At 30.6% G+C, this 13,075-nt stretch overlaps 2 protein-coding genes across 2 annotated transcripts; both read right to left on the bottom strand.

The window, feature by feature from the left end:
- Nucleotides 1-8,169: 8,169 nt before the first annotated feature.
- Nucleotides 8,170-9,762, bottom strand: LOC145181165 (tyramine receptor Ser-2-like). The gene has a single exon (XM_080056188.2). The coding sequence runs from the start codon at nt 9,501-9,503 to the stop codon at nt 8,307-8,309; it is 1,197 nt and encodes a 398-aa protein (XP_079912314.2). The 5' UTR covers nt 9,504-9,762; the 3' UTR covers nt 8,170-8,306.
- Nucleotides 9,763-10,713: 951 nt separating this feature from the next.
- On the bottom strand, nt 10,714-13,044 carry LOC145182059 (synaptotagmin-1-like). Its single transcript, XM_080057304.2, has one exon. It carries the CDS (start codon nt 12,952-12,954, stop codon nt 11,488-11,490), a length of 1,467 nt encoding a protein of 488 aa, XP_079913430.2. The 5' UTR covers nt 12,955-13,044; the 3' UTR covers nt 10,714-11,487.
- Between the last annotated feature and the right edge of the window lie 31 nt (nt 13,045-13,075).

Here is a 13,075-nt window from a genome sequence, read left to right as displayed (position 1 = left end):
TTTTTCTTTATCGAGAACTGCTTTTTTCAGTTCTTAACATTCGCGCGCAATTAAATTTCAAGATTTTTTTAGATTATATGTATACTTTGCGTATTATAGGAACTATCCCAATTTACATTTTTTTAAGAAGATTTCTGTTTGTAAAATTTTTTGAGAAAAAGGTAGGATTGCCACAATTGATAAATCATAAATTTTTTTCATGTTTACATCGCTTTCGATTTCTATTTCTGGAGCATGCGCATAATAACAGCGCTGTTTCGCTTTATGTAAACGACCGTGATGTAAGAGTTGACACAAGTCTCATTTAAAGTCAGAGATTACTTTATATGCCATGGTGAGTTGCATTAAATTAGGTAAGAGTGAGAGGAAGTATATCCAATGCTAAAACAATCTGGACAACCTATTCCTTAAAAATAACTATCCAGTTTCTCTTGCCATTAGAGCTGAGCTTTTACCGAAAATTTACCGGTGACCGGTAAATCGTGAAAATTGTTTTACCAGTAAAGTAATGATGGTAAACTTTGATTTTTTAAATAATGGTCAAAAATGCTTGAAAATGTTTTTAAAATGCTTGTAATAGCTCGACCAATAAATCAAAAATTTATTTAAAAATGTAAGTATCACTTTCCTTTCAGTTAAGTTGTTTGTTTTGCTCTCAAACTGGTCCTGTTTGTTTAACCTAGAGATTTTGAGAAAGACGTTCTTACTTTCTTGTGTTAGATTTTATCTTTTGATACATATTATCGTGGTCTCAATCAATCAATTTGAAAACAACAAAACACTGGAATTTGAGCTTAACGAGAACATTTGGATCTCTGCCTTCCCAAAACATCCAACACAATACATTTGAAGAAACAAGTGACGAGGGTGAAATCAGCAACGACGAATCTGAATCTGATACTCAAGTCAGTTTTCATGGTGGTACCATGGATAAAAATGTTTCCATTTCTATTGCAATATGTCACCACAAAAGTCATTTAAAGTGTCAAGTTATTAAAAAAATCCCAAGTCAAAAATAACGTCTTTAAGAAGAAATCAAGAAGCAGCAAGGAAAAGAACTTTCACTTATCCTTGACTACAGAACAAGATGGAACAGTTTAATGTCGATGAATCAACAGTTCCTTATAATCAAAGATTTAATCAGAATAGTATTGTGATAGTGGCGTTTTTAATAAATAATGTTTTATCTGTTTGTTTGTAGTATGAAACTTTTAAGGTTAAGGAGGTATGGGTACTAGGGTTATGTTGAAGGAAGTAATGTGGAAGGTTGAGATTGAGGTTGATGTTCAGGGAATTACTTGGTTAGGAAAGGGTAAGGTTTGAGGATACTTTGGTTGGGAATGGGTAAGGTAAAATTGTCAAAGGGTTAAGGTTGTGTTTACCGTCCTCAGTATATTCTATTATACCATATAACTCAATAAACATTCTCTTAGTGTGTAATGGTTAGCACTATTTTATTCATTACGTTAATAAAGTTACAAATAATACTTTCTTACTCTTCTTGAAGTGTTTAATAATGGTTTTATCATATTTTTTAATAATGGTTTTATCATATATTCTTTTTTTTTTAAACGAATATCTCTTCTTCTTTTTCTTTGTTTGAAACGGATAAAACTTCTGTTTATTCTTCTTTAATCAATATTTCTACTGACTTTTGTTTAATTCTTTATTTCTTCTCTTTATAAAAAATTTCTTTTTTTCTTCGGTCACTTATGAAACTTCTTGTTTATCCAAAAATTCTTCAACCACAAAAATTCTTTCTCTCCAAAAATTCTTCTTTAAAACTTTGTTAAAAACTCTCTTTTACTTCTCTTTATAACTGAGTCTTCCTCCTCCTCTCCGTCTTTCTCTCGCTTGAACTCTATTTCTGTCCTTTTATAGTTTCTGCTTGTTTTCGGTTGCGATACTTATTCATCATTTATTTATATGGCAGGTTGATGAGTCATCGTGTGTACGTCTATTCCGATCATTGTTTTTTATTTCATTCTCCCTCCTCTCAAATTTGAAAGACGTTTCTCCACATTTAATTTGCAGTGATGAAGTAGACATTTCATTCAAGATTGTTGTTTTCTTGAATCAGTCAAATTAGCAGCAGACTTTTTTACCGATAAAATGCAATGTTTTTTACTGCTGAGGGGGATTTTTAAAATTCTTAACAGAATAAAACAACGAGATTGAACACTTTGCATCTTAACAAAGAATTTTTGTTATTTGATTGTAAATTAAGAGTTTTTTTGTTGTTTTTTTTTTAATTTTCAAACGTTTTGAAAAGTAAAGGCAGAGCAATTTTATAAGCTTGTAAAAATATCTTTCCATCCACAATGTTTGTCCAACATTGAGAACATGAAGTCTTCAATATGTCTTCAAAGTATTTCAAAAGACAGCCAATATGCCTTCGAAGTACTTCAAAAGACAGCCAAAAACTTGTTGTCTAGATTTTTCCTAACGAATTCAGATGATTCGAAATTTATTTAAGAAGTGCGTGGCTCAAAAAGTTTTAATCGAAAATGAACTCCAGAAAGCTATTCATCATTCTGCCAAAATATAGCACCGCAATTCAAACAACGAACTCAAGAACATTTCAAAAGAAGTGTTGGTCTATGAAGCAACCAAAGAGAACTGCAAATCCTGAACTTTTGTTCGATATACTGGAGACCATTGCTCCAATAAATGTAGAGTTTGAGCGAGCCTTTTCTGCTGCTGGATTTTTTTTGACAAAAATTCTATCCAGAATGTTGCTTTTCAATTTGATACAGTTTATATTAAAATGGAGAAAAAAATTTAAAATGATGTCTGTGAACACTGGAGCATGTTCGCATATATCACCTAAAGAGTGTACAAAAAGCGATGAATTCAAATTTGTTAACCAAAGAAATCGGGTGTGCTTTAAATTACTGTCATAAATTGTATCTTTTAAGATTAGTGAGATCATGGATGTAATGTTTGAAAAAACTTTTAAAAAAATGGTGTAAAAATTCATAAGCTGTATGACCGCGGAAAAAATGTATTGCAGATAATACCCAGTGGGCATGATTCGTCAGCACGATGTCCGTAAGATGTCTATAAGTCCGTAAGACGTCCGTAAAATGTCGTGCGGACGATGCATGCTCATTGGGTATTTGGCAAACTCATCGTATTTTATTTAAGTTTTATCAAAAGCTTATCATAGTTAAAATCAGAAGCATGCGAAAATAGCAAGCATAACAAAAGAATTAACTAAATGAAATCAAGAATAAGCATTAGAAAATAAAAAAAAGTTGGTATTTTTAAAGATATCTAGAGGATCGAACGAGAATAACCTGGGATAAGACAACGTTAAGGAAGATAAAAATAATACATGTAATGTAGTTGAGGAAAAAGTTAAAAACCTTCATAAAAAAAACAATGTAGAAATTAAAGCGAGCGTTAAATTGGAAGAAAAACAGACCAGAAATATTTGAAAATTGTTTTAAAGTTACTCAACTAATTTTAAAAATTGTTAAGATAAAAAACTGATACAGCAAGTGAGTAAATCAAAACTTGGCAGTACTTTCATTAAAGAAGATTTTTATGCGAAAATATGGCGACTAGTAAAGAGGAGTGGCAGGAAGAATTGCGACCGAGAAAAGAAGACAAATCTGCTTTTAGTATGACAAGGTTATTTTTTAGAGATTTTAAATCTCGGAAATATTACTTCTTTGCTCACTAATAAAAGCTTTCAAAAAGGCGTCAATGGTTTCAATATCTTGTAAATGACGTCAATACTTTATTAAGTTTAATTCTTTCGCAAAACTGACAAAAACATCATCCTGATAAGATTTGGTTAAAAATATTGAATTTGTTCAATCTCTTTGTCAATTTTTTAATTGAAAATCAAAACACGTTTTTAAATTTGATTGTAACATTCAAAGTATAAACAAAACCCTTTAAAACGTAAAACCAATATTTCGTGAACTTAATCGTGATTTCAAAATTATTTTGTATGACAGAAACTTAGAGTGTAGGAGGTGAACAAAAATCACTAATTGAATTAGAAAACTAATCGTTTGTTCTCCGACCGCGTGTAAATGAGGGTAGAGGTGGTGTCCGTATTTTAATCCTCAAATCTATTAACTCTATTTTGTGTAATAACCTCAACTTAATGAAACAGATTGCAAGTCTCATTGAATTAAAACATTAGACAAACCCACAAAAAACATCATTGTTAATACCAGATAAGGAGAACCAGATGATAATCTAAAAAAATTTAAAACTCATTTAGCCAACATTCTTCAAAAAAATGAATAAAGCAAAAAAGTGTTTAAATCAATGACGTAACTCTTTTGCTTCAGATGTTAAACATTTCATAGGGGGCAATTATTCAAAATGATTTTATTTAAACTCTAAATAAGCCAACAAAGCTAAAAATTTATCGATATCAATAAAGAAAAGTACTAATTTTCATAATATTCGCTTTTCTACTGGCACAATCCAGAAAAGATTTAGCGGAATAGAAATCCAAAGACTTAGCAGAACATTTTCAACTTTCCAAACTACTTTCAACTAGAGCATCCCGCCATCGGAAATTGCGTAAATGCGTAAATTCCGATGTGAGAAATAGTTTATAAAGGTGACTCCTATGTGATGTTATGGTGAGGAATGGTATCACATCGGAGGTGCGATGTAGTCCGAGGCCGATGGGGTGAATTTCACGCACTCTCCGATATATTTCGAGATTTACGCATTATCGTACGATATTTTCGCGTAATTTCACAATAAATCGTATTTAAAGTGTAAACTCGTAATATTGTGGTATTTCCGATGTATTTATCTATAATTACGAAGTTTTCGCAAAGCTAAAGCAAAATTTTGCAAGCCACCACAAACTATCGGAAAATATCGGAAAATAAAAAGATAAAATCACATAGGAGTCATCTTTATAAACTATTTCTCACATCGGAATTTACGCATTTACGCAATTTCCGATGGCGGGATGCTCTACTTTCAACTTGATGGTTTCTAATACTCTCTGAAAATCTTCTATCTACTTGCGACAAGGCAACGAAGATTCCCTATTATACATCTTAAACAAATGATGCCAAATGGAATGTAAAAACTATTTTGAAGAACCTTGATGGCATAAGGCATACACAAGTTTTCAAACAAGAAACAAGTTTTTAAAACAACTTCACAAAATTCAGACTTATTCATTCAAAACTTGTTAATGTTCATTGTGCGAAATAATTTGAACAAAACAAACAATAATGAAAAAAAAAAGGGGTTTCATTAAAAAAATGCTTGATAGATGGTAATCTTATTTACGATCAAGTAAATATAGCTGAAAACTAAAAAACTTCTTAATATTATTTTTCCTTCAAATTTTAAACTCTTAAACTCTTAAACTCTTATTTTTCCTTCAAGTTTTAAAACTCTTTCAAAAAATGTGAAACTTTTTAGGGACAAGTCTTACACATCAAAAGTTAACTACAAATTGATAAAATTTGCGCGAATGGTGTAAATGTTGCGGTTTTCAAAAGCATTAAACCTAGTTTGGATTTTCGTTCTTAAAACAAGTAATGTACCTAAGTAAGTAATGTACCTCCTAAATTAAAAATGATCAGTGATACCAATCATTAACACAGATGATCAAGTCCATCGGTAAAGGTGGATGAGAGGTGTACACCGGCCTTCCCTTCGCCTACAGTTTTACATTGTATTGTGGGTAAAAAAGTAAACACCGGTTAAAAAGTTATCGGTAAAAATGAATACTGTCGGTAAAAAGTATATTGTTGGTGAAAAATATCGGTCACAAATATGTAATCGGAATGTTTGATAATATAAGTAAAAATAATCATTTTATTCGCTTTTTTGTGAATTGAAAAAATTTCGATTAGAAAGTATATTGTCGGTGAAAAATATTTCGGTTAACAAAAATAACCGGAATAATACATATTGTTAGTAAAATAATAGTTTTTGTTGTCGTTTTTTGTGACGATTGAAAAAACTTTAGGAATGATATTTGGCCTTATGAATGTTTATACAACATCAAGTTTAAAAAATCTTATGTGACATGCAATAAGTACTTATTTTGTGAGTGTGTATTCAGAGTAACTGGAAAAACTAATGCTGTAATCCTTAAAAAGGTCTTCAAATCCCAAGATAATAGAGGTTATTACAAAAATACAGATTCATACAGATTAACCTTTCGATGGAAAAAAGACTGTATCTTCTACAACATGATCCCTTAAACAAATTAGAAAAGATGAAAAAGGATGCACCGTGAAATTACTGTCGCAATTAAAACATGCAGCAAGATTGATGTTGATGTGTTAAAAGTTTAAGAAGTTCGACACGTACAAAGATTGATTTGATGTAATATTATGCAGATGTTTAATATTGAGCGTATTTTCATAGGAATCACGAATCTTGAATAAAGCAAACAAATGCTAACTTTGGTTTAGAGATTATCTGAAAAACAAAAAGCAATCGAAACAGAAAAAACTTTATAAAAAATTTTGATTACAGGGTGACTCAAAGCTCCGTCTACTGTCACTGTTATTTTTATTGCGCATACATAAGTAATTCATTCAATTCTCATACTTTATACTGATTCTCATACAGGTAATAATTCCCCTAAAAATAATAAACAAAGAATTATTCAAAGTAAAAAGGTGATTTAAAAGTAACAAATATTGTTAAAAGTTGACAAAACTAAATATACCTTACTCTTGAAATATACTAAAGTATATGAATTACCCCTTAAATTACAAAATCTTCTAATCAAGGATTAAGTAAATTATAATATTAAAAGCCAAGCATCCATAAACTTCTTAGAAGTTTTACTAAAAACGTGGATTAGGTGCCTCTTCCATTTGTTTTCAGCAGCATTAAAAACAGCAATATTTTCTTAGCTGCTTACGAGTGAAGAGGCGTCAGATCATGGTTTACAACATCAGGCTCAAGTCTTGACAAGAAATAATCTACATACAAGTATACTTTAATAAAACTATTTTTATAATACTATTTGGCTGACATTTTTTTGTCTATTGAGTAAAGAGAACATTAAAACAACAATTTAGTCAAAATGAAATCGAGTTTCAAAGATTATCAAAGTTATCGTGAGAGAATTCCAATTTTAGAGTCAAATTGAGTTTCTTTCACGACAACTCTGACAACTTATAAACCTTGAAAGCTTTTCTTTTTAAAAAATCTCTGTTTAAATGTCCATTGGAGCACCATTTAAACACTGATTTTTTTAAATTGGCAAACCAGGAAAAAGACAAATTTAGCAACCACGATGAATGACGACGAACTTTAGTTGCCAGTTTGAAAGGATGTTGGAAAAATAAAATATTACCCTTTTTTAATGGGAATGATAGCAACAGATACTGTTAAATATAGAATACTTATTGTCATTGACGTCAGCAAAACAGGACAACTTTGCCCTTCCTTGCCCAACGGATTTCAAAATACATATTTTTTTACTTCGTAGCTAATTTTCACTTTTGAAAACCTTTTTAAAAAAGATTTTTATTACTAAAACTCCCTAATAAAAAAAGTTCTATTTTCTCATCACCTTGGTAAAGAACTATAAACATCACATCACCTTGGTAAAGAACTATAAACATCACATCACCTGGTAAAAAACTAAAAACATCACATCACCTGGTAAAGAAATATAAACATCACATCACCTGGTAAAGAACTATAGACATCGACAACAAAGATAACTGTTTTGAGAAAAATACGTTTAAAGAAAGACCAAGTTATAATTAGTTAAATACAAATAAAACTGTTTTTCTTTACTCAGACAAATCTATGGATTTTATCAATGTTCATACTTTACGATACTTTTGTTTGGTCTCTTTTCCTTGTCGAAGCCCTTTAAGCCAATGTCTTAATTTTTTTAATGTCTCAACAAACTTTAAAGAAGGTCAAATCAATTTTTTTAAACGAAAGTTTCAAAAATATAAACTTGCATTGAACGCATATTGAATATTATCTCAGTATTTTATTGAAAGTGTCAAAAAAAGTTTCTACAATTACAACTATGCATTTAGCTATTTTTCCCCTTGAAACAAATAGTTTAACGATTATGAGTTCAAATGCGTACCACTATTTTTATGGATCTTGATTTTTATTGATAAGGCTTTGGTTCTAAATAAGTTTTTGGGAAAACCCAACTTTTACTATTGAATTTTTCGGACAAGATTTTGAGCATCATCTACTAATTTATTCATTATAAAAATTGCGTTTTAAAATAATTTTTTATTATTTTAAAGCTTTACACTTTGATTTATAACTCAATAAGCGCGCAATCTAAAAAAAAAGGAAGGAACCCTCTTTTTTTACCAACCTGTCAGGTCAGTGCACGACATCTCAACCGCACTATGATATTTTTTCTGAGTGTAACAGCTGGATACAATTTTTTTGAACGCCCCTCTCCACCTTTTGTTTAATAATATAAATAGCAAAGGATTCAGCGCTGAGCTGCTGTAATGCAACATTTTAAAGTACTTAATCAAAATTTTGCTGACATTGCAACCTTTAGCACATTTTATATACTCAATATTGAGTGCAATAAAAGGTGTCCAACAAATTATGAAACAACATAAAATTATAGATATCGTAAAGGCAGCTTTCAGTTCTCTAATCGGCAATTTCGGTTTTCCTATTACATTTTTTGGTAGTAAAACAGGCTTTGTCGGTGATAATTTTGTCGGCAATAAATTTGTCGGTGATAATTTTGTCGGTGTTAATTTTGTCGGTGATAACTTTGTCGGTGATAAGTTTGTTGGTGATAACTTTGCTGGCAAAAATTTTGCTGTAGATAATTTTGAGGGTGACAAATTATCTGGTATTACAACAGAGTTTTGCGAACTTAAAGTGTTGTCATTGCTTTGCAGTCTCGATGTTATTTTGTCGAGCTTTCTTAAATCAACAGCATGTTTTCGAGCAATGAACCCAATCAAACCGTATGAAATAGCCATTACTGAAACTGGTATTGCGTATGCTGCAACTATTGCTGCAATTGTGTATACCAAGCTGTCATTGTAATAATCAAAAACAAGTTTTAATGCAACAAAAAGCATGATGATGAGCCACATTATAGCAACAGTTAGCCAAGCACCATTTTTGGTTACATTTTCTTGATGAAAATAAGGTTTATAAATAGCTATAGCTCGGTCAATCGCTACTAACATGAGAGAGTAAATGGATAAAACGCTTGGTAACATATCAGCTACAAAGTAAATAAAGTTATTCAAACGTTGGCTTTTAACAAAAGTTCCGTTTTGACAGACAAAAAGGAGAAAAGAAAATGGTATTGATAGCAAAGCCACAAGCAAATCGCTTGCAGCAAGCGATATCATGAAAACGTTGGTAACTGTTCGAAGATGGCGAAACTTAGCGTAACATACAAACACCATTATATTCCCAAAAATTGATAAACTTGATATTGTTAAAAAAATAACCGAATCTGAAACACTGTGCGCATTTCTTTCTATGACACACGCGTAAGATCCAGGAAGACTGGAGTTGTTCATTATTTACCGTAGTTTAATACAAAATAATTTTCAATTAGGTTTCCAAAAAATAGATAAAAGATCTTTTTTAACTGGAAAGGTGAACGTTGCTCTTCTTTATGGAATTTAATTCAACCATTTTTGCTTTTTTCACTTTTTCAATTTCATTCTTTTTTTCAATTTGAATGATTTCAAAGCCGCTGCCATTTTTTTAACTCAAAATAAAAATTCTTCAATTGATTTTTTATTACTAAACTATCGCAGATGTTTTAAGATTTTGTTAAACCTACCGCATATATTTTCGATATGGATGAAACATTTCTAAATGCACAAAATCACAATAAAAGCCCTATTTTTATTTTTATCATAAAGAAAGAACATTTATAGCAAATTAAATTTCTATAGCCATTAAATAATAAAAGGTCGTTTTAATTAATTTCGTTACTGCCCAGCAGCTACCGGTTTTATTTTACTGACGTTATCACGATCTTCATCACCTTTATGATTGTTTTCATTTTTATTACCATTATTATTATTATAGCCATTGTTATCGTCGTCATTATTTATATTATCATTATTAATTTGATTTTGTTTTTACTATTTCGTGTTAAAATTTATTTTTGTGAATTAAGAAGTTTGTAACAAATCATTTTATGTTCAAACACTGAATAATTTCAGAAATTACATTCTTCTGAATTTTTTAAGATAATGTGTAAAATGTATTTATAATTATTTTTATAACCTCATTAGTCTTCGGAATCTAAAATAATTTCTCTAAAACCTGTGTGTAAAAATGTTTTTAAAGAAGTTAGTAAAATATTATCACATTTAGTACTGATGGAGAGCAGAAATTTTAGCCTGATGGAGAGCAGAAATTTTAGCCTGATGGAGAGTAGAAATTCTTGAGCATTTTACACAACATTGATAATAAATATTGTTTATTCTCAACTTAGGTTTACTAATGTTAAATAAGTTTGCTTATTTAATATAAGTAAACTTAAGTTAGTGATAGAAAACGATGGTCACACGATTTGTTGTTACACAACTAAATTTTCGTTTATTTCAATGAAGTAAAAAAAGCGTGCGTAAGAAGCCATGAGTTAGTTTACCATTACGATGTGTAATGTGAACAGGGACAGTCGGGTTTATTGATGATTGGGCATCGCTCGGTGGACTGTCGGCGAAAAAGAACAATAGAGTACACAATGAGTCATATCTTAAAAAAAAATTGTTTTTAAGAATTTTGGATAACATCAAAAATTGAGATGAGTACATCAAAAATTGAGAAGGAAACGTTTAAATAAACTCATTCTACAAGCTCGCGTAAAATTGGAAGAAAATAAGCTCTATGAGTGATTTCTATTTTAACATAAGTAAAATGAAAACAACCTGAAAATCTGATATAAAATTCCAGAAAGTTATTGCACAGTTGTTCGTCAAGACAATAACGACGATAATAATGGCAAAAATGGTAATTGCGGGCTTTGAGACATAAAAAGTTTATCCATTTGTTAACTTATAATCTAGTAAAACTTGTTACTCCTGTATAATTTTTTACTCTAGTATAACTTATATTTGGAAACATAAAAAATTTTGTTTACTTTTTACCCATGATTTGTTGACTTCGCCAACAACTCGTTTTTTCGAATCATTTTCAAAATTTAAGTTCTTCAAAATTCATCTGCGCCACTTTCGCTGATTTATCATTAGACATTTATACTGCAACATTAAAAAAAAATGTATTTTTTAGCAAAAAAATATTTAACAATTTTAAAGCTTTAATTTTCTATTAAATTTAATGTAATTTTTTTGAAAATATTTTTGTTAAAAGTTTTAATTTACTATTTTTTTAAAATTTGCAGAACTGTTATTTGGATGTTAAGAATGAGCCACTTTTTTTTGGAATCGCTCGAACTAATTTTTTATGCAAATTAGCTTTTGGATATGATGGGGTAACTGTTCTCTATGAATCAATATCTTGTACAAGTACGCGTACTAAGTAAAATCATTCTGGTACCGGAACTGGTTTTAACATATGCCAAAAGCAGATTGGCTTGCCTGGAGATCGTCGCATTTGTTCCCAATGCTTCAATCCCAACCCTTGTCCAAGTTGGCCGATGATTGTTTGACCAATAGGTTCTCCTGGTTGCCCTTTATCATAATCTGCCACCACAAACATCAAAGATGTGTCTTCAATTTTTTCAAAATCAACTTCAAACGCAAAAGATTCGTTAAATGCAGGATTTAAGGATTTCAGTTTAACTGTCGTTTTTCTTTTTTTTATTTTTTTACCGTCTTGTATTAAAAACAGTGTGACGTAAGGGTCCGAAGATTTACCATCGTCAACTGCTTTTAGATCATGACAACTTAAAATAAATATTGCTAGGACACTTGTGTTGGGTGCATAACCTAACCCTACACAAAGATGGCCAAGTCCAAAATTTTTTCCAAATCTACCCGCTTCAGATTTAAACTCAGGCATCAAAACTCGCCATTCAGTTACTTTACCTTTAGTTAAGTCAATATCATTAATCGGAATTTTAGCTTCACCTAGTAACTCATGAGGACCAAATCGATTGTGGTCAAACACTTTTAGCGTTAGAGTACTTGCAGTTAGGCCTGCGTATGTCACGTTTTTCAAGTAAAATGTTTCTTCATAAACAGGGAAAAGAGTGGCTTTCTTCGTTTTTGTTTTAGGTTCTTTTTTACCTGCTGGCTTTAACAGAACTTTAACATAAGGGTCTGAAAAACCAGATATATCAGCTGCTGGTATGTCTTTTCCTTCATGAATAATTATTTCTACAATACCTTCTTCTGTATTAAAATCTATCGAAAATTTTATTTGGCCTAATTTAATTTCTGCAAGCGCATCAAACATTGTACTTTCTATGTTATAATCGATTTCTTCGACTTTGGGTTGTATTCGCTCCGCATAATTTGGACCGAATAAGTGATCTCGTTTTAAGTCTAATTTATCCTTAAGCTCTTTTTTTTCTTCTTTTTTAGCGCAACAGAATCTGCAACACAAACAACACAACGTTACAAATAATATCAAAATACAAAGCCATATTAAATTCAATGTAGTTTGAGGTTCTAATGTGTTTGACTCTAACCAAATATCAAACTTCTTCTTAGCAACTTTAAGAAACTCAACCACTTTTTCAAAAACCTCTTGAAACGTAATGCCTTGCTTCTCATCTTTTGGGGTCTCTTTTTGCAGCGGTTTCTGATCTTTTACGACTTGAGGATTCTCTTTTTGGATTGGCTTCTGATCTTTAACATTAACAACTTGATTGCTCTCTTTAGGTGCTAATTTCGGATCTTTAACTTGAATTTTAGATATATTATTTGTGGTATTCGCAGCCAGATAGCTTATTATTTTTTGTTGCGGGGAACTTAACTTTGTTGTTACAATCAAAGAACAACAGCTTATGAAAATAAAAAAGTGAAAAAAATGCTGTTTTCTAATCATTCAAACTATCTTTTATTGTTATGTGATAGCACAGATTGATTTTCATTGCTTTAAATTTTTTTGCAGCTCCCTTCCAGGTCACAGTTATCATATATAGATCTAATTTAACAAACACTGTTGT

This window comes from Hydra viridissima, unplaced genomic scaffold, assembly GCF_058129835.1.
Source record: "Hydra viridissima isolate aposymbiotic clone 2 unplaced genomic scaffold, HvirCarnegie_v1 scaffold_10, whole genome shotgun sequence".
NCBI lineage: Eukaryota > Metazoa > Cnidaria > Hydrozoa > Anthoathecata > Hydridae > Hydra > Hydra viridissima.
This window is presented reverse-complemented; position numbering and strand designations above follow the sequence as displayed.

What these genes read in the sequence shown, in the direction of transcription:
- LOC145181165 (XM_080056188.2), bottom strand. Translation starts at nt 9,503, where the DNA reads ATGAACAACTCCAGTCTTCCTGGATCTTACGCGTGTGTCATAGAAAGA.
- LOC145182059 (XM_080057304.2), bottom strand. Translation starts at nt 12,954, where the DNA reads ATGATTAGAAAACAGCATTTTTTTCACTTTTTTATTTTCATAAGCTGT.